Below are 27873 nucleotides of genomic sequence, written 5' to 3' on the forward strand. Positions count from 1 at the left end.
TGGGCATAAAGTTGGCACAGTAAATATAGGTTGATTTGAATTTAACCAACACTTTGTGGAACTGTAGGCCAATGTGGAACTCTACTGTGTGGTGTCCTTGATCCCAGAAAACAGGGAGATGAAAATATCCTTTGAAAATCATTAAGCTGAGAAGTGAATACCTAATAGATTAAAGCAAAGAGAGACTATGTGATCTTAAAAAATAGAAAGACATCTTGAAACTGGGTGTGGTGGCACACACCTGTAATCCCAGCTACCTTGGAGGCTGAGACAGGAGGATTGCAAGTTCAAGTCCAGCCTGGATAACCTAGTGAGACCCTGTCTCAAAATAAAATTTTAAGAAAGAGCTGAGGATGTACCTCAGTAGTGGAGTACTTGCCTAGCATGTGTGAAGCCCTGGGTTCAATCGTTCAATCCCCAGTACCACAGAACACATACACACACACACACACACACACACACACACACACACACACACACACACACACACACACCTTTTGCAGTAAGATTTGACTGTAACTTAATTGAGGGTGTTGACATCTTAAACACACATACACACAGAGTCTTCATCCAAAGAGGGTTTTCTCTGTGTGCAAAGAAAAACAAAAGCTTTTCTAGTATAAATTGTATGGTGTCACACAAAGCACTATCAGACCAGCACCACCTGCCAGATCAAGGCCAACATCCAGGGGTCCTGGCAAACAGACAGCCCTGTTCTAGAGAGCTGCCGAGGCTCTCACCACATTGCTCTGGAGTTCTTTATACCTAATGCAGTAGCTCTGCCTCTGTGTGCACCCAGCTTCCCCAGCTTTCCTCATATCCTTTGCTTTCCCAAAGAGGTATTCCACTGTCAGGCTGACACAGATGTGCCTGATTTTTCTGTTGTGTGCTGTGAATTAATAAAGTCATCTTTTTTTTTTTTTTTTTTTTTTTTAAATACATCAGTGTCTTTGTGAGTTTTGTTAGTGAGAGTCTGCATTCCTGGGTCCAGTCAGTGAGTATTAGAGTCTGCAAAGCTCATCAAGGTAAACACTATCTCGTAGGCATCTGTTGGTATGGACTCTGGACTTCCCAGGTGATGCCTATCCCCATTGTCACGCACCATGCTTCCTGTCCATTCCACAATTCACCAGAACGATTCTTCCCAGAAGAACTTGTTAAGAACTTAATAAGTGTACATTTCACATAGAGAGTACTAAATAGACCCCTTTCTTCTAGGTGAGTATTATTTGTTTGGTTTTTGCAAATTCCACCCTGCTTAGTAAATGGAACATGTGTTGTAGATGCCACATTATGAGGACCTCCAAGACTCATTGCCAGTCCTGTCTTCACAGCCTCTTCTGGCTCTCATCCCATTGCAACATTGATCCTGGCATTATACTCAAGTCACTTCCTAACCTGGGTCTCTCTTGCAGCAGTGAAACCTAAAGAAGATGGAAGACACTATGAGTTCGACCAGATTAAGGATAAGGATGCAAGTAGAGCAGGCAATGAACGAGGTTATAGAATTTTTTTCTTCCATTCTTATCTGTCTCTCTTTCCTCAAACAGTCCCAATAGCATTTGAAAGAGCTTCAAGTCCCATGCATATTATAGAAGAAAATACAGCACAGGTTCTGTGTAACATGCTCAGCCTTATCTATCATGGAACTTAAACCAGATTTCAATAAATCCTTAACAGTTGTTTCTTGCCAGAAAGGCTTTCAGTGTAGACAAAAGGACAAAACCCATTACAAGTCTTAGTGAATCTCAGATTTTTTTAAATTGGATATTGTGTGTAATAAGTTCTCTACTAGTTTGGGGTTTAAACACCATTTCCCCCCCTTTCTTTCCTGTTGTTCTGCTGCCCCACAACTCCATCTTATTAAACAGTCACTAAATTTCACCATAAATTTCTCAGGACTTTACACAGCACATATTTGTGTATATACATACATGATGTTTTTAACAGTAGATTAAGACTTCATAAAAAATTTAGATAGGATAAGTAAATATAGAATATTGAAAAAATTATTTTTACACACTAGGTTCTTAAAAACACTTTTTTTTTAAACAATAACAATTTCCTTCATTTATGCAATTAGAGTCGTGCGGCAAGATAAGACCCCGTGAGCTTACTAGTGCATATGATAAATTCAGTAGGCTGCTATCCTGTGTGTTGCTACAGAGCTATTCTTGTGTACTGATGTTTAATGCTATGGGGCTGAATTGCTCTGCAAATAATTTAGACCTTTACTGATTATTTAGATGCTGATTAACCAGTTCATGAATTTTCTAGGCCCTTTGACCAAATTCCCAATCCTATGGCTTTGGATGTAATTGATGCTAATGAGGAAGAGGGTCCTGTTTTCATCATCTCACAGCCAGTAAGGTGTACTGCACAGCCAGACACCTTGGTGTAAGATCAGTAGCTGCACAGGAGACTCTGCTATGATGGACATTAGGCTGGGTGACATCCAGACTCTCAAATAAGCCCCTTCTGAGAGAAAATCTCAAGAGTACTTGTCCTATCTTAGTGGATTAGTAACAGTTTCTTGTGATGCAAACTGAGCATTTTTTTTTAAAGCAAACGGGACACCATACTGTATTATGTGCTAATAGGAGAAAGGCTTTTAAAAAAAGAAAAAAATCATAGTCCCTTACTTCAATAATTGTTAATTAATGGGGAAAGGATTAGTATGCTCACTATTTATAGGACCTTGAACTCTCAAAACTCCTGTATTTTTTAGAATTTACACTTCCGCATTTTAGCAAGGTGTGTGCTGTGTTGTCCAAATTCCTACAATTAGGACAGTACTTAAACTGTATCATAAATAAAGACAGAGGAGTAGGGTGAGCTGGAGAAAGTGTCACCGGGAGGTGATAAGTGTCTGACCCACTGTGATCCTACTGCCCCTTCCTGCACTGCCTTTTTCATTGTCTCTTTCCTTCTGTTGAAGGTCATGGTGTAGACAGGCCTAAACAGGGATTTTAGACTGTGGGACAGGACCCTTCTGAAGTTGGGCAGCTTGAGGGCAAGCTGCAGGACAATTTCAGAATTATGCTATCTTTAGATCCACATCCTTCCCTTAAAGTCAGCCCTGTATACACCGACTACACAAGGACCTTGCACGGTGGCAAAATAGGCAAAGGTCACTTTCTGAGTTGCCTTTCTAAGGTCCTTTTTCTTGTTCTCCAGTATCCTCAGATAACTTGTACCTTTTTGGTAAAAATTTTACCACAGAGGCTTGAAATCATTAAACAAATCCCTGTTTAAGTGTCTGTAGGTGTTACATTTTATTTTAGTCAGTTTGTGATACACTTGGAACTGTCCCTTTGTAACTAATTATGCTTATAATTTTTTTTAATTTAATATATTTGATCCTTGACATTCTGAAAATGATCCTCAAAATATGCATCTGCACATAAAATACTAGGTACGATTTCATGGTGTCCATGGACTGCTGCTGCCTATTTATGGACCCCAGTGGGATTCAGGTCCCTGTTCCACGATGGAATACAAGTTCTCCTCCATGGTCACTGGTGATATCTGAAAATAGTCATTCACCTTGAATGCCTGCTCTATGCCAGGAGCTGTGCAGGATACTGAGATACAATGAAAAAGGACACTGTTCCCCCCCGCACACATGAAAGATTTTCAGTGTATTTGAGGAAACAGGCAATTATAATTTCAGTGTAGATTTCAGTAGTAGGGGAAGTACAGGATACTTTGGGGGAAAATGTCAAATAAATGTTTAATTCCTCTTTTTAGTGATACCTGAGTTGCCTTCCCAAGTTAAAGAAATGCTGTGTACAAAGCCAAGAGAGTTACAGATTTGCATGTTATGTTCAGAAATTAGGATATGATTTTAAAGGGCCTTAGGTTGAGGTGTGTTAGGAATTGATTTGTACCTGAAAAAGATAACTCTGATCATAGCATGGGGAACAGGTGGGAGGAAGCAGGATTGACGGACAGGAGACTGTGATAGCAAGCCAGGCAAACAGTAGTTTTAACCAAAGTACTGATATTGTGGATGAGTTGAAAAGATTTGAATTGGAAACCATAGAATTTAGTGATTGGCTCACTTAATTCCTTTAACAAATATCTGTTGGGCTGCTATGTTAGGCATTCTGTAGTATGTGGCGGTGAACAAGAGAGACACTCTCCAGCCTCAGATCCAGTGGCAGTGATTTTCAACCTCCTAGAGTGTATAGCTCAGTGGATGGTGTTGGCATGTGAATTCTGGATGACACAACAGATACCCCAGACCAAAGATCCTCAGGCACAAGAAATGGTTCTTCAAATCATAAATGCCCCTTTGAGATTTCAGAGTGTCCCTGTGGTTGGGAATCACTGTCTAAAGAGAGAGGTTTCTGATGAGAATGTATTCCTATCTGGGCAATTTCTGGAGAGGAGTTTGAGAATCACTGATGCAGAGGACAGTTGAAGCCAGGAAGTGGATGAGGTCACCCAGAGAGTGTACACAGAATGAGAGGGTAGAAGGGCATGAGGGTCAGACCTGGCAAACTTGTGAAGAGAGAAGAGGAACCATTGGGGAAACAGGATAGTTAAGGAATGTAAAGTTGTTCTGAGATGGAGCTAGTGAAGCGAAAGGGAAGAACGCAGTAGGGCAGCCATGGTTGGCTGCTGCAGTGCACAGCATGGGACAGGCTTGTGGGTCAAGATGATGAGCTGAGCTTACTTGGTAAACTTCACGCACTCACCCCTACCTCCACCACCCAGCCCCAATTGTATCTCCTCCAAAAATTTTAAATGACTTTAATAGGAAAAAGTCCTTATCAATGCTTACACCTAGGAAATGGTCTCGTGCAAATTCGAGCTTCCCAGAACTTGGTTCCAGTAAGAACCTGTCATCATGAAGCGCATCCCATGCTAAGTGGATGGTTAGTGACCAGTGCTCACTGATGCCCTCTCATCTTGCACCTGAGTGAACAATTGTGAATAGAAGGGGGAGCATGTTTTGAAACTTCTGGTGCCTCTGGCAGTTACCCAAGTGCTAGAGAAGAGATTCCCCCACTCACAGCTCCACACATACCCATTGCAATGGCTCAGAGCTTCTTATATGGTTGCCTCTTGGTAAGATCAGACCAGCTGCAGAAGGGACACTGCTGGCTGGCTGTGGGTCACAGTAGTAGACCAGAGGGCAATATTCAAACTGTGCTCACATTTTTTAATTTTCCTTTTGCCTGACCCTAAATGATAAGAGCCCACAAAATTTTGGCAGAACGCTCTCAATTCTCAATATTGGTTATGTGTAGAATCTAAGTGAACAAATGTTACTGGTTTGGGTGAGGGGGTGGGAAGTTCAGCAAAACAGGGAATGAATCAGAGATTGTATTAGAGGTCAACCCAGAACTCCACGTATTACAATTTTCTAAATGAAAAATTGAGCACAAGAACTGAGCACATGAGAAGCAAAGTTTAACAACAGTAACACTATTCAGAATGAAAACAAGTAAACAAGTATGCAACAGGAAATCATGACACTTCATATCAGAGGGCTTATGGGTACCCAGGAAAAATTTTTGAACATTTTATATGTAAATCATAGCTCAGTAAATCTGTTATTAAATAAAAAGAGAATAATGATGAAAGAATCACTCAAATGTGTTCTAACAAAATTGTTCTATTTCAAAGACAAAGAAATCATAAGCATCCGTCTGTGTAGCAATGGGATAGGGTAGAGAGAGGGAGGAAATGACTTATCTGAAAGGAAAAAGAATGACTTTGTATCTAGTTACCTCATAGTACTACAGACTAAAAATAGCAGAGTATCGCAGGAAACATTAGAGGGGAAAGAGTTGGTGCTCATATTTTGCAGTCAGCTGAGGTATCTTTTCTTGAAAGTGCAGCAAAAAGATCATCGTTGACCTTGAAAGATCCCAATTATGTGTATTTCTCCTGGAAAAAATACATTTATGCAAAGGCATATTGGAGCCAACCAAGTAATTAATCAGAACAAAAAAGTATTTTTTTAAATGGCACAGAATTAACTGTGAATAGCAGTTGTTACCATTGTTGTAAGCGGTAATGCTAATGACCAATTATTCCTCAAAAAAGAATAATACAGCAGTCCAGTAATAGGGATCTGTAGTTACAAAGTGTTTCTCAACAATTGGGCAGGCAAGATGAAGAGTGCAAGTAGACTCCAAAAATACTTTTTGGTTTTTGGCATCAATAAAAAGGATAAAGAAAGTTTAAAACTCAGTGGTAGCAGAGTAAAAAATAGGATGAACTTCTCAAGGTACTCACCTTTGTTGGCTAAAGAGACAAGGGAAAAAACTTCTCAATATGTTGGGGGATTACTTATTCAGTGTGTCTAAGAGAGGGAGGAGAAAACTTTCAATCAATATTGCCAAGTGGGGGGGAAAGAGAAATCATTTGGAAGTATAAAATCCAGAATATGATTTAAAATTAAAACCAAGTAGATTCATGACCACAGAGTCTCTACCATGTTCTGTTAAAAAAAAAAAAAAAAAAAAAAGTGCTGTTAAAATATAGAATTCAAATTGTTTTTTATTATGACCACAATATGATCTAGAGGCACATGTTTTAAAATAAATAATAATGGTAAGATTGAAACTATATCTCAGCTGGATGTGGTGGCACACACCTGTAATCCCAGAGGCTTGGGAGGCTGAGGCAGGAGAACCCCAACTTCAAAGCCAGCCTCAGCAACTTAGCAAAGTCCTAAGCAGTTGGTGAGACCCTGTCTCAAAATAAAAAAGATTGGAGGTATAATTCAGTGGTTAAGCACCCCTGGGTTCAATCTCTGGGGCCAAAAACAAAAAAGAAAGTATATCTCAGACAACAGCAAATGGGAAAAATTGTAGTGCTACTCTTACTATAGAATTTTAGGCAAAAGTATACCGGATTTCAAATATTTAATACAGAATTATTAGCTATAGTCACATCACTGTATTACAACCAAATTCTGTATTTTTTTTTTTTTTTCATTTTCTTAGAAGTCAAGAATACATTGTTCTCTTAAAACTACTTACAGGAAATCTTAATCAAATATTAGCAAATAAAATCAAGCATCATATTGAAAGAATCTCAAACATGATCAAGATTTGTCTTGCTAACATAGTATTCCTCTTGATCACTAGACAATCCTTAGTAATCACTTTAAGAGAGCTATAAGAAGACCATTTTCAGTCATTCATTGCTGTGGGCCAAGCATTGTTCCTCAGGATGCTGGTGAACCATCAGGGAGTCAAAGTGATGGTCCTTTTCTCTATGAAACCTAAGTACCGTTGTACTGAGCACATAAGATGCTGTGTACGGCAGATTTCCAAATCATTGAGGAAAAGTAGATGAATTCAATAAAAATTCTTGGAGTCATTTGTTAAATGTTTTAATAAAAATATTTACTTTTTAAATGTAGCTATTTTCCAGAGGAATTGAAGATTTTAATGTTAAAAAAATTCAAAGCAAACTAGGAAGAGAATCTGTGGATATTTCATGTTACCCTATGTTTCTTTAGGCCTTTTCAATCATGTCCAAAGAGTATGTGCTTGGAAAGATTTATGAACAAATAGATAATGTTGCCCTTTTTCTGAGACAACAAGGACAAAAGCACCTGCAATAATTTGGCAGAGCTTAACATGTTTGCAGGATTTATTTGAAGGTTTTTTATATGAAGAACTGAAACGAAAAGGGATAAAACCCAACATCATTACTTGTTTTAAGTTTTTAAGCTGAAGCCCAATTGTATTAATAAGACTCACTCTCACTAACATTATTTGGGTGCTTCCAGATATTCTCTGCTTTACATGTGTTCCTGCAAAACAATCCCAGGGGTAGGTGCGGATAGTATCTTACAGGGAAGAATGGATACAGCAAATAATTGGCAGAACTAGGATTCAGACACAGTCTGGTGCCAGAGTCGACTTTCCTGACATTGTGCTATGCCAACCACGTCTCTTAGAGTTCTCAAAGAACTGGCTTCTGAGATGATCAGGGAGGGGAGAAATTTAACTGAAGAATAAGCTTGGGTGATGACTTCCAACTTCCCAGTGAAAATCCTTCTTTCCTTCCGTTTTACCTACCTGCAGCCTTTGCCAGCAGATCTTCCTGGGAACTCAAGTTTCATTGAGTTGACAAAATAACTTCCAGAAAATCATTTTGAAGAATTTTTGAGCAAAACATTTCCGTGTTTACTCCAAAACAAATGAAGGGATTTTGAATGCCACCTGTTCCTGTCATAAGCTTTCATTTGCAAGGCTGATTTCCTCCATTCTCTGCTATGAAAGCAAAGCAGTGTGATCTGCTGACCCACAATGAGTTCTCCTCCCACACCACTGTTGGAGACCGAGAGTCTGAGTGAGGCTACTTGCTTGAGTTGGTATCACATGATCAAAGTTTCTAAGCAGAAAAGAAAAAAAAAAAGTTTTCTACATTCTGACATTAATTTGATATTTTAAGACTGGGATGTTTTTAAAGTTTAAAGTTTCAAACATTGAAGTTAGGCCTGAAATTTTTAGGTTTCTTTAAGGTGGCACGGTAGTGTCGGGAAATACTACCCAGTCACAGTGGTGCACACCTATAATCCTGGCAACTCCAGATGCTGAGGTAGGAGGAGTCCAAGTTATTAGTGAGGCCCTGTCTCAAAATAAAAAATAAAAAGGCTGAGGATGTAGCACAGTGGTGGCACACTACTGGGTTCAATCCCCAGCCACAAAATAAATAAACAAAAACAAACAAACAAACTGAGAAACAACTATTTTATATGTATGGTTTGGGTACGGAAATAAAAAGATGCTCAGAATTCATTTTTTAAAAAAACCATCATGCCCTTCTCCGCCTTCTTAGATTTTTCTAGCTGCCTTTGTTCTACTTTAATTAATTCAAAAAAGTCCAAGATGCTGTTACAGTCTAATAAGGTTAATGTATCCCTATTAAGTAGCTGCTGAAATGTTCACAGCATAAAGAGGTTATTATTTCTTTATTGTAAGTAAATATTTATCAATTTAAAAACTTACTTTTACTTTTTTTGCTTTTCTTATGAAGTCAGGTTTGTTTTCATATTATTATAACTAATTTCTCTTAGTTTTCATTTATTTTGTCATGTATCTTCCAAACATTGCTTAGCTTTTATATTTCACTTATTTGTTTTGCAATGCTAGAGATATAAGGCAGGTACCTTGCACATGCCAGGCAAGCGCTCTCCTACTGAGCTACACCCCCGGACCCTAGTTTTTATATTTTTATATCAGTATGAACCCTGGTGTTCAAATAGTGAAGTTTATGTTGATAGTTGATTACAATGTTAATTATAGCATAAATATTAGCCTATACATTCTAAATGTTTACTAGGTGACAATAAAACAGCATGTACAATACAGGCTCATCTTTATAAAATAGATTTTAATCTATGATGCACCATATGGGAAATAATATAACAATATATGCATCTATTATGGCAGGATTACATGTGATTTGAAATATTATTTATATATAAATGTTCAAAGTTTCTACAGTGAAACATTGTTTTCATAATAAGGGAGTAAAATGATCAGCTACAGGACAGAGTAGACAGATGTTGATAGTGCCATGTTAGAAAGTGAAATGCGGAGGCAGGAAGCAGGGTGGGAGAGGCAGAATAAACCAGCGAGTGGAAATTTAATTCTCAATAACACAAAATGCCCAGAAATGAACTAAAGGACTGTGTAAATCTTTTCAAAAAGAAAACATATTCCTGAGATATATGGGGAAGAGGGTATTACTTGAAACAATGGAAAATTATATCATGGGTCACTGTGATTTTAAATGGGATTGACTTTTGTATGTTTAGCTCCTAATACATTAATGCAAAAGACAGGAAAGTTAGTTTGTGTACTACGTAAGACATAGTATTTCTTAAATAGCATCAGAATTTGGTGACTGAGTAGATAAGGAATTATCTACTCAGATAGAATGTAATGAGAGATAGAATGTAATGATATTTCTGAATTTCCAACTTAAGTTCTTGGGTAGAAGAGCTTCTCGTTAACTAATGATAGCACAAAAATGGCAACCATTAATTGAATGCTTAGTATGCTTCAGACAACATAATTACTATCATAGATACCTGATTTAATCTTTACCACCATCTTCAGACTATCTTTATTAACCCCACTTTTAGATTTAAAAAAAAAAAAAAATACTAAGACTTTTTAAGCAAAGTTAAAACAGTGGCCCAAGGTCCAACAGGAGGCCAAGTTTCAGAGCTGAATTGTAATTTAGTCCTATCATCTCAAGTCTTTTCTCAGCACTTACACTGTACTATGTTGCACCAAAGATCAATGGAGCCCTAAAGGGGAAAGGACTAGAGTTAGGCTTTTTAACATGCTGAATTTAAGAGATTTTAATGTTATCAATTTGGAGGTAAACCATCAAAGATGGTCTTGAGTCTACAGAAAGAGTCAGCTGACAATGTCCTGAGGGATGCCATCCGGAGATGGCTGAAGCCTTGCACATAGAGCAGAGAGAGTACTCAGGGGCAGGAGTCCTCAGCACTGAGGGCAGATCTAATTCTGGGTGCACCTGCTTTTAAGAAGCTAACATATGAGACTCAGAAACGACGGTACAAAGTAGAACTGGGAGCAGACAGGCAAAATTACATGCATGGTATTCCAGCAGGTTAACGATATGAATTTTCTCATATTTGAACATCTAAAATTGGTGTTTATCAAGGAGGTCATAAGTGGCAGCACTGTTTTTCTTAGTAATGCATGAAACAACAGGCATCTTAGAACTGAAAGAATGTTTGAATCTAGTAATTGATAGCTTAGAACCAATCATGCTTATCCGTTCCTAAATTATTTTATAATGAAAATACATATTTAACTTTTATAGTTTATTTAAGCAGTGCATGGAATAGATTAAATGAATAGTTACATGCTGAGTGGGCAGTTGAAGAGTTAAAAATTCAAATTATAGAGCAAAGCCAGGGCCATTCAAAGCCTGCTCCCCTACCAGTTGTGTTTCTAGGTTGGATCTCTTTAACTTAGATTTTTTTTTTTTACCTGTAGAACACAGATTAATAAAGCCCATGTTTTAGGATGCTATAAGGATTAAATGAGGTAGTGCATGTAAATTGCTTAGCACTGTACCTAGGAAATGGTAAGCTCTCAGTGCTAGCTATTATTATTACTTTCTATACTGGTATTTCAGATAGGAAGGAACTCTTTCTCCTCCCATTTCCTGCCATTTCTCTTCAAGTAAATCTAGCTTATATATAAAATACTGTAGAGAACTTTTGTACACTTAGCCAACTTCATGTTGCCTTTTTTGAAGGATGTTGAACTGTGTTAATTGTAGGAGGATTTAAATTAGTAGGTATACACAGATTCTGAACTTCGTTGTGCTGGACCCAAAGCATGGCTTATGCTAGATCCTTACCAAAGTACCGATCGATAACATTTAACCCCGAAAGGCAGCCTTTCTTTTAGCTGTGAGCAAAAAAGATGCAATCTTTGTGGATGGGTGTTTGGGAAATTCCTGCAGTATCTCTCACAGATTACGAGGGGTTTTGTTTTGTTTTGTTTTGTTTTGTTTTGTTTTGTTTTACTTTCTACTTTAACTCTGATCTCTTCCAGGGAATTTTGTAGTTGCTCAGATGTACTAGATGAGAAGCAGCAACTGCATAAACACTGGGTAGGGAGTGCAGATAAAGTTATAAAGATCCCACTTTCTGTCTTACAACACCAACCTCTCATGTGACTTATCTTTATTATAGAATTGCTAAATTAGTTTTGTGCCTTTCCTCCAGAAAGGGTAAGATGAAGTCATATAGACAGTCTGATTCACAAGATAATTATTATCCCATGTCCACTGTCCAAGAGGAGTTCTAAGAAAAGCAAATTCTTTCCTTTGGGGAAAATGGATTTTACTTTGTCTTGGTAAAATGCTACCATGTACTTGGTTAATTGACAGTTCCCACTTTTTTTTTTTTTTTTTTTTTTTAAATTCAAAGCCATTGTACCTTCTGTGAGGTTATCTTGTGGTTGAGAAGCTCCTCATAAAGCCTACAATAGGATGAGTGATTTTCAAATAATATCAAATTATTTGACTTCCTTTGACTTCAGTAATTACATTTAATAATTCAAATTCTAATACCCCTATTGTTCACATCTGTGTTTCAGTCTGCTGCTTTTGAAGATGTCTAAAAACATCTTATGCATCTTTTCATATCTATTTAATGGCTGGATGCATGTCAGTGCATAAAATTTGAGTCATTACTGTGCCACAAGACACTTCATGAAGACATAGGGTACGTCATCAAATAATTAAATTACAGTGATAGCTGTAAATGGGACACAGTTTGCACAAGTCAGTAGTCAAGAGGGAAAATTAACAATGCTCATTCAGATTCTATGGTTTAATTAGCTCTGACTTGCTAAAAGAAATAAATTGAGGAAGTAAGGACATGTAACTTCCCCATGTGTAGCAAATTCTGAATCACTGCCATTTTTTATGTAACTGACCCCCACAATCTTTGCTGTATTCTTTGGTTCATGCATCTCAGTTTCTCTTGGTAACACAAAGGACTATAATTTGATTAGCTCATAAATTCCATTTCTAAAATACCTTGAGACTTTAAGCCTAATTTCCTTTGAGCCTTAAATCCTCTCACTAATTGAGCTGTCTGGAATCAACCTCCTTCATTCAAATGACTGAGACTGTGAAGTTCTTTGAACACAATTTGGTTCAGGAATGAATCTGTTCATTCAGTAGGCCATGCTGTCAGCTGATCCCAGAAGAGCTCACAATCTTATAGAGGATTGTGGTGGTTTGAAAACATGGCCCCCAAATTCTTTGACGGTGGTCTCATCAAAAGGTGAGGTTCTGGGCTGGGATTGTGGCTCAGTGGTAGAGTGCTTGCCTAGCATGAGTGAGGCACTGGGTTCGATCCTCAGCACCACATAAAAATAAATAAATTAAATAAGGGTATTGTGTCTATCTACAACTAAAAAAATATTTAATTAAAAAAAAAAAAAAAAAAAGGTGAGGCTCTGCCTCCTCCCCTTGAATCTGGGTTCTGTCCTCTGGCCTGCCAGTAGCACAAAAGTGACATGCTGTATCAGTCTGTGGGCCCAGGCCTTAAGAACTAGCAGCTTCCACTTCCTGTCCTCTGGGACCCAACAGCCAGGAAGCCTAAGCTGCCCTGGGGAAACATCCTGCCGAGAGGAACCTGCAGTGAGTACCAGCTGGTCAGAGTGTGAATGAGCCATCTCAGAATGAGTGCTCTAGCTGATGCCATGGGGAACAGGAGCAGATCAGTCCCTCCATGCCCTGTCCAGATTGCATATTCATGAGTCAAATAATTGATGACTGCATTGAGTCATGGAGTTTAGGAGTGATTTGTTTGCAGGAATTGGGAGGTAGACACATAAACAGTCTAGAAGCACGTAGAATCACAGGGACAGTGCTATGGACTGGATATCACGTGAACACTGAGAGACACCTGATTCTTTTTTTTGTTGTTATCAAAGAAGACTTCCTCAATGAGGTGACAACCCAGCTGAGTTTTAAATGACTAAAGGTTAATCAGGTGTGTTGGGAGGAATGTTCTGGGCAGAGGGGACAACTGTGTAGGCAGAAGTAGAAAGGCAGGATGCAACGTGGTGTGCACGAGGAGCCATGAGCATTTCCTGCTGGAGCAGGAAGCTGGGGAAGGAAGTACTGATGATGTAGCCAGAGAGATTGGCAAAAGTTGCTCCATGGAGGCCTCACATGCCATGAGAAGGCATGCTATATACAGACAGTTTGGTATTTTTATTGTTATATTATTTATAGTACAAGACCAATCTAATCAGGCTTGTTTTAGGCAGATCCTCATTGACAGTGAGGAAGTTGGATTCAAAGGTATTAAGACTAGAAGCTGGAAGAGTAATTAGATGGCCATCAAAGGTGGCCACACCTTCAGAGAATCTGAGGAGGAGTGTGATTGGGTGACAAAGCCAGCGAGTTCAGCATTGACATGCATGCTAGCTTTGAGCAGCCTGTGCTTTATGTAGTTAGTGAGGCAATTGGAAACATAAGTCAGAAATTAAAAGGAAATTAGACTACAAATACAGGTTTGGCAGTCAGGGTCACAAAGGTGGTAGTTGAAAATATTAGTGGACAAGCTCACCCAGGGAAGAATGTTCAATGAAAAGAAGAGGCAGAGAATGAAACTCCAGGAGCACCCTGACATTTAAAAAATGACTAAAGAGAAATGAACCCTAAGAGAGGTGGAATGCTGATCAGAGAAGCTGGAGGAACACCAAAGAGCAGCTGTCTATCTCAGGCGAGCGCTTCGAGAAGGTGGGATCTCCTGTGTCAAATGAGGACAGATTAGAGGGCATTTTTATGCTGCTAGCCAGGCTGTGCAAAGCCAGATGTCAATAGATACGTGAATAGGAAGCAGGAAAATAGACACAGTGTAAGAGCCAAGCAACAAAAGAGCAGCTTGGTGGCTGTTCTGGGAGATGGAAAATGGGTAAATACTTTTCTGACCCAAAGAGCTCATGCCATTTAAGCAGAAGAGCTAAAAACAGAAGAATGAAGTTTGACCCATGAAGTAATATCTAACTGGAAAGAGAAGGGCAGAGGGTCAAGAGCTGTCCTCTGAGTTTAGAGGGATACAGTAAGAGTAGATACAGATGTAGATAAATTTTGTGAGCAGGGAGGAAATTGAAGATCACGGCGTGCATTTGATTTTTTTCCTATGAAATAAGAGGCAGACTTGTCCACTGAGAGAAAGAAGTAAAGCAAGGATCAATAGCTGTATTGAAGAGAATGACAAGTTTTAGTATAGCCTTTAAGGAAGTGGAAACAAGGTCCACTCACAATAGGCAAAGAAGCATTGATAGGAACCCAGGAGGCCTGGTTGCTGTTGGTGCTCACCATGGGGTACTCATGACATCAGCATTAGTAGGTGCTTGTATTCAAGGGATACCCCAACCTTCAATCCATTTCTCCCCCTTTCCTGGCCCAATTGACCTAAGTGTGGAGGACGGGATGGATAGCCCCCACAGAGAAGGAAGCAGAACCTGGGCAAGAACCAAGTTTTATTTAAGGTGAGAAGATGGGCATTCTGTGCAAAACTGGAAGGTGACCTGTTTTTGTTTTTAAATAATGAGTAAGGGCTCTAGAAAACAAAATGGAAATGATCTAGAGAGGAGTCAAGAATGAGAAAAGCCACAGGTGAGCTCATGCAGAGGAGTAAGAGGATGAGGGTAAGGAAGAAAGGTCTCATGTAGGAAACACTAGGTTGGAAGAGATTACCTGAAGTTTCTTTATTATAAGAATTGCGGTTAATACAATGGTTCAGAGGTCCCTGGTAGCTTTGTAAAGCTCCATGAGCGACGGGCTCCTTCTGGGCTGCTGATGGGTTTGCACTGGTGTAGTTGTTTGGGTCTCCCCTGTAATTGTGGAACAGTAGGACTTCATTGCTGGCCTCATGTTATTACAGCTCCTACAAATTTATAGTAGTAATCATCATAAAAATAATAGCTTGTGTTTATATGGGCTTTGTAGTTTATAAATTGATGCTTTCAATAATTCAGAGAGAAAGATAGGGTAGGTTATGTTATCCCATTTGCAGATCAGAATGCATGAGTCTGGGGTTAAGTTCATGGAGCTAGTGAATGAACAGAATGCAAATAGGAATCATATCTGACTCCAGTTTCTTAATGCCACACTGCAGTTTTGGAGTTGGAAGTGAGACTGAGCTCATGTAATCTGGCGTCTTCTGTCAAGATGAAGCTCCTGAGGCCACGCTCTGGCAGAGCAGAAAGAATGCAGGTATCACTGGTGGGGTTTTCTGGGAACCCAACTCTAAGGTAGAGGTTAGCATGTAGACGTTTACCAGGGAGTGTTCCTGGACTCTGTGGAAGGAAAGGAAAGGGAAAGAAGCAGGATTGGGCACAGGGAGAAGGTGAGCTATGATGACATGACTTTAGGGGAATTCTGAAGACAGAAGACCCTTAAGAGCTGGTCTGCATACAGGAAGTGATGCTAGTCCTCTGTGCCCTGCCAATCAGCTGGTAGATGCTCTTGCATGGTGGCCACACAGAGGACTGAGAGCAGAGGGATTTCTGCCAGCAGCACTCCCAGAGGCCTCGTGTGGGTGGTTCCTCACAGTGTCCACCATAGTGGACCTTGGAATTAGCTAGATGTGGGTTTCAGTCCTGGAAAGCACTGCCACTTCCTGGCAACTCGATAAGTAGCTATGTTAGACACTCTGGACAAACTTCTTCAAGCCTCAGGATCCTTCACTATAAACTAGGAAAAATAATATGAGAGCTAACTTAGCCTTGTTTTACTTACTTTTTAAATTAAAAAAAAATTTGGTTTACTTACTTTTGACATGAGAAGATAATTATCCCATTTTGTGGTGATGGTTGTTAAGAAGATTCAGTAAGATAATAAAGTTAACACAGCACCAATCTTTAGAAACTAGATATTATTCCAGTTTTTAAATAAACTAGAATATTATTTTTAAGTAAACTGGAATATTATCTAATTTTTAAAGATATTTTATAACATTGGCCACAAAAGATGCTCAAGAAGTATCGCACTTAAAATTTTAAAATGTTATAGAAAGGTTCCAAAGTCAGTGTGAAAGCAGAACTGGAATGCATCCTACTAGTTTACTCTTGGACTTGAGTTTCAGATCAAGAAACCTGGGAGGAGATATCTCTGTGATGAGTCAGAATGTAGTAGAAGGGAGGGGCCCTGAATGTGACTTTACCTGGGAGAGTCTTAATTCCTTAGGCTAAGTCAGTGGCATTAGCCCAATGTGTTCTTTAGAATAGAACCCAAGAAGATAAAATTAAGGATGAAGTCATCAGAGTAGCAACTCTCCACCAAGAAAGCACTTTAGCTAATGGTTGGTTACAATGTAGGACAGGCTACTTTGATCCATTGAAGCTAAATTTGGCTAAATACAGCTCTCTACTTTTGTGGATGGTGTTTGCTTTCCCACTAGATCTGGATTCTAGTCCTGTAGGCTTCCTCAGTTACAGTTACTGGGTATTGAACAGGGGTAATTCACTTTCCCTCTCTGGGCCTGAAATTCCTCTATGAAATCAGAGTTTGGATCTAGTGAGTCTCTTCCTTTCCTATCATAATTTTAATTCTTTAATTCTAAATATTTCCTACAGCGGAGATATTTTAAGACACAGCATTATACTGTTGAATGAGTGTGTTGAATGAAGCCTAAGAGAAAAATGTTCAATGGCTCTGACAAAGAAACCTCAGTATTCACATTTCAGTGAAGAAAGGGAGAGAAATCAGCTCTGAGTTCCCCCAAGATACTCCAGTGTCATTACAGAATAGTTTTCTGTGACTTCTTTGCATAATTGTCCAAAGTTCATTGTGTAGCATTTATTGATAATCTCTATTGTGCTGGGTGTTGTTCAGAGCACTTTTCTGCAGGCTAAACCCTAGCTTTGTTAATCTAGGAGGAGAATGGAAAGGTGGTCACACTCAGAAGGTTGGAAATACTAAAGTGCTTGTTTTCTGTCAGGAAACTGCAGTTAGGTGTTCAAATTTAGTCCATTATCATAAAGCCTTTACCCTCTATCGAAGCATCTGAACTTTTTGTTTTTTCAATTTGGCTTCTATGCTCTGTGTTACTATTCTCAAATAATTGGGTTTATGACTTAAATAACTTTCCAAATATTGGCAACTGAATTCTCTCATTGGAGATTCAGCAGACTTCTTATTATGATTCTTTTATTAGTATCTTGAATTCTGGAAATTTAATCATTATACTTACACTTGAATTTTTTCTTGTCCTGAATCATCATGCATTTTTACAGAACAAATATTTAATCTTTCAGATTTCATAATCAAGGGATTTTAAAGTTTAGCTTTGAAAATAGGTCAGGGGAAAACATCTACTTTGGTTTAAAGCTAGTCAGATAAGGAAGTGAAAAAGCAGTTTAGAAACTTTGACAAACATTGGTGAAATCAACTTCATAAAATTTTGTGAAAGCTCCCGTCTATACAGCTAAAGTGTATGAGTCATGCTGTCCCTGAGTCTTGCCACTCATTCATTCATTTGCCAAATATTGTTCTAGACACTGGATAACAGTGATAAATAGCATAGAGCTTACCATGTGCCAGTTCTGAGCCAGGCTCTTTGAAACGATCTCAATGCTTTGTGCTCCCCAGTCTGATGCAGTGAGGTGAATGTCACAGTGGGGGTCAGTTCCCCCACCCCAGCTCACAGATAAGCTGTGACTTGAGGGTGACTCGTTCTGTGTCAGTTTCCTCTGGAATGGTATTGCTCGCCCTCTTTACTTCATAGCTTGGGTGTAAGCTTCAGATGAAATAGTGGTTTTGAAAGAGTTCTGGAAAGTGTCAGCCATCAGATGGAGACAGGTAATCTTTAACTGCAACAGCAGTTTTGGCTGTTGTCGCCTCTGTGGAAAGCTTTGAGGATGGGCACCCTTTTATTGTTCTCTTGAATCAAGCTGCATGTTCAAGATGGTCAGTCTTGCCATTTGCTCCACGTGTAGCACTGCCCCTACTTCCCTTTGGTGGGTGGGGACTTTATAATGAGGTGGCAGGGGAGTGATAAGTATAGTGAGCAAAACTCATTCAAGAAATATTATTCAGTCTGTATGGACATAATAATGCAGTGTATGTGCACTAAGTCAATGAGTGATGATTATGTACTCAGACTAAGGGGCAGAGAGGAATAAGGTGTTGGGTGGCATCTGTCTTCAAGAAGTCTGGGCTTGGATTTGAAAATTCAAAGTGACCAAATATAAACCATGACCTTAATGGCAGTTCCCAAGGATCTAGACTGAGATGTCCATTTGGCTCTGTAATGATTACCGGGACCTCTGTTGGACACGGGAATGCTGGATCATGAAACACATATTAGGAGGAGAATGAAAAATTACTTCTGGCTTAGCGTTTGACTGTTACACTCTAACTCTACTGTGCTGGTGTTCTAAAATGAGGTTAAAAAAATCCTATCTGCCCTAGAGTAAATTCAATCCTGCACTGACTCAAGAAGCCCTCTCAAACATCAGCTCTAGAGAATAGAGTCTTTTGCATTTTGCTCTGTCCTGTCTCTTTAGTGCTAAGAACTGCAGCTGGTACCTGCCTTGAATGAGTAAGAGCCTCAGTCAACCAGGAGGAGTTCTTTCAATATTCTGATACTCTAGCTAGTGGCTTCTCAAGCACAGGGGCTGCCCAGTACTCCTCTCCAGAGTCGCCATGCTTAGTACCCACACTCTGAATGTTTGTCAGATAAATACTTAGACAAGCATAACCAGAGTCGTGATAAATACCCCAAGATCAGGACTTCCGCATATCTCTCTGGAGCAAGCAGTAGAGAACCTCACTCCCAGGATGTTTAAGGCATAGCCCAAAGTGCCTGTCACAAATAGGAGATTTCTTTGAAGATTCCTTTAATCTTAGAACTTTGGTTTATTTTTTATTTTCTACTCCACTCATGTTCCTTTCAAAAGATAATACTCCAAAAGCTGGGTAAAGGAGGTATGGTGCGCACTCTCTGAAGCCCCGTCCTGCCATCACTCAGCAGCACTGGTCCATGGCAGCAGGCTCCAGGACAAGGCACTGTGTTCATGACTGTGTAAGAGTCTGGAAGTCAGAAGAAAATTGGCACAGAATAGGGGAGAAAAGTAGGACAATTTGCTAGTTACTTTATGGGAGTTTTATTATGCCATCATTCAGTCTCATTAACTCTTCCAACCCTTATTAAAAATAATAAGAATACTAAAAAATGTACTCACCTCTTCCAGTACCTTGACACATGCCACTCTCATTTGGTCTTCACAGCTGCCCTGTGAACATGGCATTTCTTTGTTTTCATTGTTACTATTTGTACAAATGAGATATCTGAGGCCTGCAGCAGGGTTGGAATTAGGGTGAGGCACTCCCCTCAGGCTCAGAATTTAAGGGGGTGCCAAAAACTCAGTAATCAAGGTAAACAATATTTTATGCAATATTTTTAAAAATGAAAATACAGGATCTGACAGGACCAGGATTAAGATGAGGCAGGTTAGGCAGATCATGCAGTGCAGGGTCAGAACCTGGCTTTATTTCAAATTTTATGTTGCTCAACATGGATTTCTGCATTAGTTTGACTTTTAAGTTATTGCATTCAAATATTACTCATTTTGATTAGTTTAGGTTGTTCGTTTGCACACTCTTAAATTTTGCCTCTGAGGCCAGAGTCTCCCTCATCTCACCGTAGTGCCAGCCCTGCCCTTAGTGATTGGTGTCCCAGGCCGTATGCCTTATAAGCAGCAAAACCTGCATTGAACAAAGGTGTCCTGAATCCAGATCAGGTGCTGTCCTCATCATAGCACTTCAGATGTCTAATTCTCTTTGTTTCTGAAATTTGTTGATCTTTTATTGTTTTTAATTTTTTAGGCTTATAAGATGCATTATTTTGAATGTCTTTAATGTTCCCTCTTGACTTTCTGTGTATTTTTTTTTTTTTAAATAAATTTCTATCAGACAACTTCTGTTGTTTTAAATCATGTGGTTTGTGTTTCTGGATTAAGTTTCTATCAAGGGAACACTACAGATAGCTGCTTTTGCTAGAACTACATTCACTGACCCAAATTAGAAATAAAATAATATAGCCAACTTTGCATGGGTTGAGGGGAGGGGCAGTCTTTTTATTAAACACCCCCAGATTATAGAATAAAAATAGCAATTATGAAGTAAGCAGCATTCAGACTTTGCTGTTCGTTGAAATTTCTTGAAGAATAAAAATAGTCTATGGTAACGAGACAAGCATAATACTGACCTTATTCACCTTCTGTTGGGGGAAGTGTATCAGACTACATGGAGGTATAAATTGTCTTTTTCTGTTAAAATTTTGTCTTCTAAAGTGTGAATCGGTTGGGCATGCTTCAATTAGATTGAACTGAAAACTCTCTGCACCTCATCATTTTCCTAATAACTTTGCCTTTCTTCTGAATACCTCCCAAGCATCCATGAGAATTTTGAGTTTAGTATGCCTATGGAATGAATAGAAAAAAGGAAAGGGAGTTTGGAGTTAGAATTTGAAGGTAGTAAATTTTTATTTTTCTTTGCAATTAAATCTTAGTAGAGTTAAAGGAAGTTGAAGGCAAAGGAACTTAGTACAGTGTCTCTTAAGGAGTAGGGAGGGATGATAAAGTTACTGTGTCCCTATGAATATCATAGGATAAAACTCAGTCTCATAAGTAAAGGCATTGAATGTTTGGTTTGAAGATCAGACACAGAAGTAGAACAGAGTCCCTTTCCCAAAAACATGTTCTTTTTGTGGCTTTACCGTAGTGAAGCAAATATGCATACAGGCTTTTACTTCTGTGGTGTTCTGAGGGAAATGGTGAGAAGTGACCAAACTGCTAACAGCACCAAATGCCAGGCTAGGAACTTGCACCATATCTTGTCTTGAGCTGCGGAACACCCCGTGGTGGGGGCTAGCCTAATCAAACTCCTGTTTCAAAAGGTTTAATTCTGCGACAATGTGAAAGAGCAAAAACTGGAGCCACAGATGATGCTTGCTTGTGTATTAAAACAGTGTGTGAGGTACTTTTTGTTTGTTTTTGGAGCAAATCATCATTTGGTTAGTGAAATTGGAAAGGAAAAAAATGCCAATTTCCTCTGCTATGAGATATGGCCCAGGAAATCAGCATGAGTCCTTGGGACTTCTACTGGCTGTTACAAGGAAGAGGAGGTTTAAAAAAAAAAAATGGAAAGGACCCCAGCTTTCAATCATGAGTGCCCTGCAGAACGGTCAGTCCTTTAACAAAAACTGCAGAAAGAACTATGTAGAAAGTACAGGCAAAGGTGGTATATTAAATTTCACACGTTTTCTTTGAAGCAGTGGTGTGATATGCCCTTAACATATCCCTTAGGTTGTTAAAGATGCAGACCTGGAATCTGGGAGAGAGATCAAAGCTAAAAATGAATTTTTTCAAAATCACATATCCAGATTCAGTGTTGAAATTTTAGCAGGAACAACAGAGGGAGCTGAGATGCACACACATCCATTGGCTAGGAAGAGGCAGAAGTGTCATGGAGGAACAGTGTGAGATGGGGCAATGGAAGGTCCCATAGCAGTGCAAGAGCCAAGCGGGAGACTTGGAGAAAGGACTGCATGGCCTGCAGCACCAGAACCACAGAGTGAAAGCCAGGAGTAGTCTAGGAAGTGGTTGCGAGCTCAGAAAATGAAAATCAATGTCCAGTGAGGAAAAGTATCACAAGGTAGGTAGTTAAAATAAGAAAAGCTTATACCCGATGACCATTGCATGAACTTTATCTGAAGTTAACATGATAGAGAGGGTATTTTTCCTTGCAGCAAGGAGGCATTTCAATCTCTCATGTTTTATCAACTTCAAAGACTTATTTTTTAATTGGCAAATATTGAGAGAGATTATAACTTTTTAATATATTTTTGTGTTTCATAATAAATTTCCTCAAAATATGTTTCCCTTGCATAGCTGTCTTTGCTCATTGTTTCAAATGTATTAAGGTATATTGGACTCTTACTTTGAGAAAGAAACTGGTTCTTGTATGGTTGATTTGGTTGTGTGTCCATAGTATTCCATAGCAAGGAAGTAAGACACTTACTTTTCTTTGTATTTTTTTTTTTTTAATCTATGAAGCATACAGAATCATGCCAGTTTAAAATGACACCCTTCTGTGTTATACTTACTGTTTAATTGATGCATTTCCTGTGCCTGTCATGACTTTGATAAAGAGATTTTTTTTACAGCAGGGGTTTTGATAGATGTGAACATTGAATGATCACAGCTTTGTACAAAATCATTAAGACTCTTATGCTGTGTTTGCTTCTTGGCAGTAGTTCACGGAATCTGATTAAGCCCAAAAGCTTAAAAGGCAAACTTGAATCATTTAGGTCTGTATTACAAAGGATAACTTAGTTCACTTGAGTCTCCATAACATGACATCCTGAATCAGTCATCATCATCTGTGGATAAACACATCCATCAAGTTAATTGCTCAAGAGCCCTTAACAGGCTGAGAGTGTAACAAAGTAGGTTACCATAACTGGTTAACTTGTCCTCCAGAAGCCTTCCTTTATTCATTTAATGTTTATTGACTACATATGTACTTTATGCTGGGCTGGAGGACAGTTACCGTCATTGGGGTTCTCCAAATCTAGCATCTTCATAAATAACAAGAATTTCGCTAGTGTGTTCAGTGTACTAGTGGAAAGTGCAGGGTGCTATAGGGAGAGTGACTGGAATATAGAGAGGGCTAAAAATTGAAGTTGAAGAAAATATTCAGTACATAATACGCAGAAGATAATTCTTATGCAACTCGCTGAAGAATCTGAATTTTACCCGAAGGCAGTGACCTTTCCTGGGTGGGAATTGTTTTAAACAGAAGCAGGTCATGATTGCCATTTATTCTATTGTGGGTAGGGCAAAGAATAGATTGAAGAAGCAGGGAACACTGGAGGCAGAAAGAGCAGTTGTGAGACTGTAGTGGAAATTTGGAGAGTGAGTAGGGTCACTAGGTTTGGGTACTGCACAGATGAAAGGAGGAATTAAACTGAGGGAAGGAATGGAATTTTGAAGATATTTGTGAGGTAGTGGTATTGAGTTGAGTGGATGCTATCAGAGGGAATAGGAGGGTAGAGTCGAGGCTAAGTCTCCAACTCAGATACCAAGGCAGTGGGTGCCTGTGTGTGATGTCAGTCTGCAGCCATCTCTACCGTGAAGGATTACAACAGTTGAGTCATCAAAGGCTGATACAGTCCCTGACATGAATCTGAGCTGTTCTTCGTTGAAACCAACAATGAAATGGCCTTTGGCCTCTTAAAACTGAGGCCTTTGGAACAATGCTGAATAGGTATGAATCAGGTTTCTTTGGTGGGAGCTTCTTGGGTTTCCACCTTAGGGTTCTGGGGTGTGCATGCCTGTGTTATTACAGTGGGATACTCTTTTGATACTAGTTTTCAGGACTGACTTTTAATAACTCTGCAATCATGCATTTTATGTTTCATCTTGATGATTATTTTTCTTAGTGCTTTATATCTTCAAAGAACTCAGCATTAAATCATTGATCTGCATAAAGTCCCAGGGAGTTAGCAGGTGGGAATTCTTACTCTTTCCAGATGGGAAAACCCAGGGATGCTCAGTGACTTGCCTGGAGCTGCACAGTGTCAACATTGACAGAACTGAATTTTGAATCTGAGTTTTATCTTACTGTACTCACACCAGAAGTTTATTCTCAGTCTTAATTTCTTATATCATGTTTGCTGTTTCACTTACTCAAAAGTCTCAGTGTTGAGATCTAGAAATGGGTGAGCAAGATCTAGGAAAGAAAGAAGGTAACCAAATGACTAAGCCCTGCATGTGGCAGGGAGGGGTGGTAATATAACTAGGTCTCAGCTTTTGTAATCCAGGGAAAGATTGTTCATTTTCCAGTGAGGCTGTGACATCATTTCAACTAACAGATCAGTCACTGTATCACACACTCATCTATGACATTCAAGTGTGACTTTAACACTTTATGCAGCACCAATAAAACAGTTGTAGAAATTGCTTTTTTAAAAAATGCATAAAACTATGTAGTATCAAGGATAGAGAACTAATTTTGGAGTTAGACCTGGGCTAAATCTCTCCCAAGAGGGAGCTGGGTGACAAGTGGGCAGGATCCCTGTCCTACAAAGCTTGGGAGGGATTAGATCTTGATGTCTGTCAACTGCTGAGCATGGAACTCGACAGTTACTGCTTCCTAAATGGTTGCAGTTAAGTTTATTCTCATTCAGAGACAAAGAAGTGTAATATTGAAAGGGCCCTTGACTTTTCTGTTACAGGATCAGGTAAATTCAACTGTTGAGGTATTATAGCCCATTAAAGAAACCAGTGAAACATTCTGATCTTGAGTCAACCAGATACTAGTTAACACCCCTTGTTCACTGACAAATATGGGAAGGTAATTTCAGTAAGTCGGCCATCAGTGTGTGCCTTCCAAAACATTATAGTCATGTTACAGTAAACTTTTTATATTTGTTGCGTCACAAAGATTTATTGAAGTGATAAAAGTTATTATGGAAAACAGTGTGCGGTAACTATGGTAACAGTTATTTGATCTCACAGTAATTAGCTAAGCATTTAGTTGCACAATACTTTCACAATGCCTTCCTGGTTAGTTCATTAAACAAAATTAGCTTTTGTTTGAACTGTCTTCCTACAGTGTCCTAAATTTGATTTTAGTTCAAAAGAATTGAAATGTGTATTTTAAAACTACCTTTCCAGCTTACAGTTTATGGCCATATTTGAGGTTGTACCTGTTCTTTATTTAATTTTCTATTTATACTGCAGTATGATCAGGATTTGTTGGATTATCCTCTGAATTTCTCTTGGTTTAACAGAGTGAGCTAAGAAATGAGCAGTCAAGTTGGGGACCAGTTTCTTCCTTCCTTCCTTCCTTTCTTTCTTTCTTTTTTTTTTTTTTTTTTGAGATCAGTATCTAAATTGTGGCCCTATTGGATCAGATCGCACATTGGGATCACCTGGTGTCCTTGCCTTGTCTTAGTTTCTATAAGATTGGATTGCTGTCTTATCCTTGTTGGAGTCTCAAGATCACGTGGGTGTGGTCATTGCTCAGTAATGTGCTTGTCTTCCAATGGGACTTGAGCTAGTAGCTGCCTGGGCTTTTCTGAGCCCCCTACCCCAGGTGCCTTTTCTGCTCTGCTCCTCGTGCTATGCTTAATACCTCTCTTTTGCAAGGTAATTGCAGACAATACACCGCAATGCTGATGTCTTTCTCAGAGGACTTCCTCTTGAGACAAGGGCATCTCCTATGTTCTGCCCTGCACCCCTCCTGTATCACTCCCCATACAGAGGTGAAGCTTATCCCTTACTGTCTGGCAAATTACCCTAAGCACAGAGGAAAGCTTCAAGATTCTAAGATAGAAAAGTAATGCAAATGAAATAGGAAAAGATGTTTTTGCTTACCCACTGAAAATGAGAGGGTTCCAAAGTATGTTAGCTAAACAGGATTTTAAAAAATCTGGCAAATAACCAGGCATGGTGGCACATGCCTGTAATCCCAGTGACTTGGGAGGCTGAGACAGGAGGATCCCAAGTTCAAAGCCAGTCTCAAAAACTTAGCAAGGCCCTAAGGAACTTAGGGAGACCCTGTCTCAAAATAAAAAGTAAAAAGACTGGGATGTGACTCAGTGGTTAAGCATCCCTGGGTTCAATCCCCATTAGAAAAGAAAAAAGAATTCAGTGAATATTCCTCATATTAATTTTATGTTAATTCCTGTCAACTCAGTGATTTTTTAAAGACAATATACGCATTTGAAACTAATAACTGTCTGAGTTTTGAGTCAAGCTCTTCTCTAGATTAATGCTATTACCTGCTAGTTTTCAGTAGGGGAGCCTTTTTTACACTTGAGCTCTAGCATTTCCGGCTTCACATCTGTTTGTTTGCCTAGCTGGGTTGTTGTTTTCTCTGCAGAGTACACACATCTTCAATATACTGACCACTAGTAGAATCTTAATGATAAGAGCCTATCTATTCTTGATGGTCTTGAGATTTTCCAAAATTATAACCAAGGTGGCCTCCACACTCCACTCACTCTTGTTTCTGCCATCTTCCCCATTCCTGCTTCTGTTCTGACGGTTTTGACCTCTTGGTTGGTGTTGGTGCTCTTAAAGCTCTTCACATACCCCTTCCTTCCACGCACACTTTCTTCTTCCTAGAGAAGCCTCCTTGGGAAAACATTTGATGTCTTTCCACACACCTCTTGTTGTAGCTTCTGTGAACTTCTCCCCGTCCCCATCATCTCTCCCTCACATGTCCCTTTACCTCATTCTTAGCCGTGCTTATCATCATACGTTGCAGCCTTTGCTTAAATGCTTCTGCTTGATGGTCTGAGAACTCCCCACAGGAGTCCCACTCCCCATTCTTCCTGTGTCCTCCCATGGTATCCAACAGCTAAGACCATGTCCAGTGCCCAGCCAGGCAAACCAGCACCTCCTCCCACATCACGCTGGCTGCCTGAATTCTACTTATGTCGTTTCATTTGCTGCCCAGCCCAGCTGCACTGGATCTTCACACCTGTAACTCCTCAAAGTTTATATTCTTTTCACTCGACCTGTTGTGTGTTCTGTGTGTGGATCTCCTGTCCCTTCAGGAAAGGAGGCTACTGAATGTGCCTCAGGTACCATATAGTGTGTATTATTTATTCCTATAGCACCGTGAGATAAATACTGAGATCTGGATTTTTTTATCATGAGAAACTAGGTTCAAAAGGATTAAGTGACCTAACAAGCTAATAATTGGAAGAACTGGATTTCCCACCCAGGACTCTGCCTTCAATTCAGCCTCTTTTACTTTCCAGTTCACTAACTCCGTTTTGGTGATGCAGCCCAGCCTAAATTCCATGCTTAGCCAATTTGTTGGAGCAGTCACCAGCACCTATGTTCCTTTGATCTGCTGGCCTCCTGCTGTGCCGTCAGTCAGCAGGAAGTCTGCCGCCCCACTGGGGCTTTTGTCCTGCTATGGTGTTCTGGGTCTCAGACAGAAATACACAGAAGTGGCTTTTTACCAAGACAGGCTACTCAGTTTCATTGAGACAAAGATCCCAGTCTACCACTTGTGCATCACCCCCAACCCTTGTGTTCCCTAGGGAACACATGAACTACTTCTCATGCAGCATTCCAGGAAGCCTTTCCCAGAAGCAAAACTGAGATGGTGGATGAAGCCTGTCTGCTCCCATCTCCCTCCAACCTGGAAGACCAACTCTTCTCTGTCGGTCTTCCCATGTGTTTCTCACCCCCTAAAACCTCTCTTCCCTACTCCTAAAGGACTGAATGACTGATGGTTTTCAGGATGTGCCTTTTACTTTGCTTTTGTCATTGGCCCACTTCCTCT

General features: G+C 39.5%; 1 protein-coding gene across 7 annotated transcripts in view; it reads left to right on the forward strand.

Annotated features, from left to right (window-relative positions):
- The window catches only part of NSMCE2 (NSE2 (MMS21) homolog, SMC5-SMC6 complex SUMO ligase), a 229827-nt gene that overhangs the window by 128849 nt on the left and 73105 nt on the right, over positions 1–27873 (forward strand). For 2 of the 7 annotated variants that reach the window (XM_079137662.1, XM_079137659.1), the window contains exon 5: positions 1416–1499. The exons of 3 other annotated variants lie outside the window; for them this stretch is intronic. In XM_079137662.1, coding sequence (XP_078993788.1) covers positions 1416–1499 — 84 coding nt within the window. The remainder of the gene's footprint in view (positions 1–1415; positions 1500–27873) is intronic. 2 more of the 7 variants (XM_079137663.1, XM_079137660.1) reach the window with 1 other exon arrangement.

Source organism: Sciurus vulgaris (assembly GCF_902686455.1).
Source record: "Sciurus vulgaris genome assembly, chromosome: 1".
Taxonomy (NCBI): Eukaryota; Metazoa; Chordata; class Mammalia; order Rodentia; family Sciuridae; genus Sciurus; species Sciurus vulgaris.